A 2,489-nucleotide genomic window follows, 5' to 3' on the forward strand; every position below is an offset into this window, starting at 1 on the left:
TAAGTAAGTTATTTTACATGCATTATTACATATAAAATGTAGATAAATTAATTTTCAATCAAATAACATTCTTTTATTTTGTAGGTAAATTATTTTGCATGTATTATTCCATAACTGAGATTATTTTATTACTAACACATATGTCCAAATAATTTATCTATATTTTTATGTAAATTACTCCGTAGTTCCCTTTCAGTTTTCATTTAGTAAGAAAATGACAAGATTAAATTAAAATTGTCTAATTTTATGCAAATTTGGAAAACAATTACGAAATCTTAAGGAAAGTATAACATTAATGTTTATTTATTTATTTTTTTTTGCCATAAGCATTAACATACAATTTGTTATGATATATTAATATGCAATGAATTTAAAAATTAGTGAATTTTTTTCATTAATTCCTCCCTTCAAATAAGCATAGAATTAAATGTATACATTAAAATTGTAATTAGGGGTATTTTAGTCATATGAAAAATACAAAATGTGTAAGGTCAAACAAAATTAATGAATTTGCTAATGTGGAGCCTAGTTGTAACATCCCACATCGCTCAGGGAGTGGATCATCTAAGCCTTATTATATTATTTATATATATATATATATATATATATTCTCATCTCTACCTAACACGAGGCCTTTTGGGAATTCACTGGCTTTGGATTCCATCGGAACTTCGAAGTTAAGCGAGTTCACGCGAGAGCAATTCCATGATGGGTGACCCACTGAGAAGTTCTCATGTGAGTTCCCAAAAACAAAACCATGAGGGCGTGGCCGGGGCCTAAAGTAGACAATATCGTGCTACGATGGAGTCGAGCCCGAGATGTGGTAGGACCCGGGCCGGGATGTGACAATTTGGTATCAAAGCCAATCCCTGGCCGGAAGTGTGCCGACGAGGATGTCGGGCCCCTAAGGGGGGTGTATTGTAACATCTCATCTCTACTTAGCACGAGACCTTTTGGGAACTCACTGGCTTCGGATTCCATCGGAACTCCGAAGTTAAGCGAGTTGACGTGAGAGCAATCCCATGATGGGTGACCCACTGGGAAGTTCTCGTGTTAGTTCCCAGAAATAAAACCGTGAGGGCGTGACCAGGGCTTAAAGCGGACAATATCGTGATACGGCAGAGTCAAGCCTGAGATATGGAGGAGGCCCGGGCCGAGATGTGACACTAGTCATTGGGTTTTATTCAAGTAAAAATACTATGTCGGGTAAACTTGAATTTCAACCAAGAAGTAAGTACAATGGGCTAAAGTCACATTTTTAGTTAAAAAAAACCAAGTAAAGGTGTTTGTCTATGTTGATGAAATTTTCAACCAAGAAGTAAGTACAATGGGGCCTCAAGAACATATCAACATCGTTGGTGTCTTTTTCTAACTAAAAAGATTTGTGTCTCCCCCCACTTTCCCACTCTCTTTTTAAGAAGCTTTGGCCTCGTACTTAAAACTTCCCCCCAAACATTTGATAGTGCGAAGAAGCTAAAATCTATAAGCAGAAAAAAAAGAAAAGAAAAAAAAGAAAAGAAGCAAGAGTGCTTCTTCAACTAGCAATGTCAAGTAGATCATCATCATCATCATCAAGAGCTTCTAAATCCTCAGATGATGAGATTAAGGAGCTCGTCTTAAAGCTACAACCGCTCCTTCCTCAGCTTCATCATTTGCGCAACGCACCGGTATAGGCTTAGGGAAATAATCATGCATGCAATTTCTAGCTAAAATGACCTATCGCTAGTGTTCTATGTTTAGGGTTTTATCACAAATGACACTCTGACGGTTTCAAATTTCACGCAGGTATCAGCATCGAGCATTTTGGAAGAAACTTGCAGTTACATAAAGAGGCTGCATAGGGAGGTGGAAGATCTGAGCAAAAGACTATCTGAACTCCTGGATTCAGCAGGCATCACTGATGTTGATGAAGAACTTATTAGAACGCTTTTACGACATTAATTTGGTTGGTTATCCAATCAGTGAGAGATATAGATAAATATATTTGAGGATTATATATATATATATATCTTTATCTATCTATATAAATATGTTTTTTAATCTTCAGTGTACCCTACTCTGATCTCTTCTGTGTTGTTAAAATGGTAGCTAGTCATTGATCTAGCTCCAAACTACATATTATAATAATTTTGCTGCAATATATAGACCAGAAACAATGTCTTCGATTTACAAAATATAGCGTCACAATCAATCATTGAACGATTAGGATTGAAAGCAAAGCAAGATAAAGAAAAAAAACGAAAGTAACCACCCCCAGGTTGTTGTCTGCTAATATGGATCTGAACCTGTTTCATTCAGGGGAGTATACAGTTGAAATGGTAAAATCTGGAACAAAAGTTGAAATGGTATAACTGCATAATTTGGAACAAAAGTTGTGAATTTTTAAATTAAAATACAATAGTAGGAACACTAAGGCAGCAATAAGCCGTATATACAGTGTAATTTAGTGTTCTTTTTTTGACGTCATAGTCTTCTTGAGTTCGATTTTT

General features: G+C 35.6%; 1 protein-coding gene across 1 annotated transcript; it reads left to right on the forward strand.

Annotated features, from left to right (window-relative positions):
- Positions 1 to 1,424: 1,424 nt before the first annotated feature.
- Positions 1,425 to 2,138, forward strand: LOC126626108 (transcription factor PRE6-like). The gene is made up of 2 exons (XM_050295317.1): positions 1,425 to 1,667; positions 1,786 to 2,138. The coding sequence occupies exons 1-2, from the start codon at positions 1,545 to 1,547 to the stop codon at positions 1,939 to 1,941; spliced, it is 279 nt and encodes a 92-aa protein (XP_050151274.1). The 5' UTR covers positions 1,425 to 1,544; the 3' UTR covers positions 1,942 to 2,138.
- Positions 2,139 to 2,489: the final 351 nt, after the last annotated feature.

This window comes from Malus sylvestris, chromosome 6 (genome assembly GCF_916048215.2).
Source record: "Malus sylvestris chromosome 6, drMalSylv7.2, whole genome shotgun sequence".
Classification (NCBI taxonomy): Eukaryota; Viridiplantae; Streptophyta; class Magnoliopsida; order Rosales; family Rosaceae; genus Malus; species Malus sylvestris.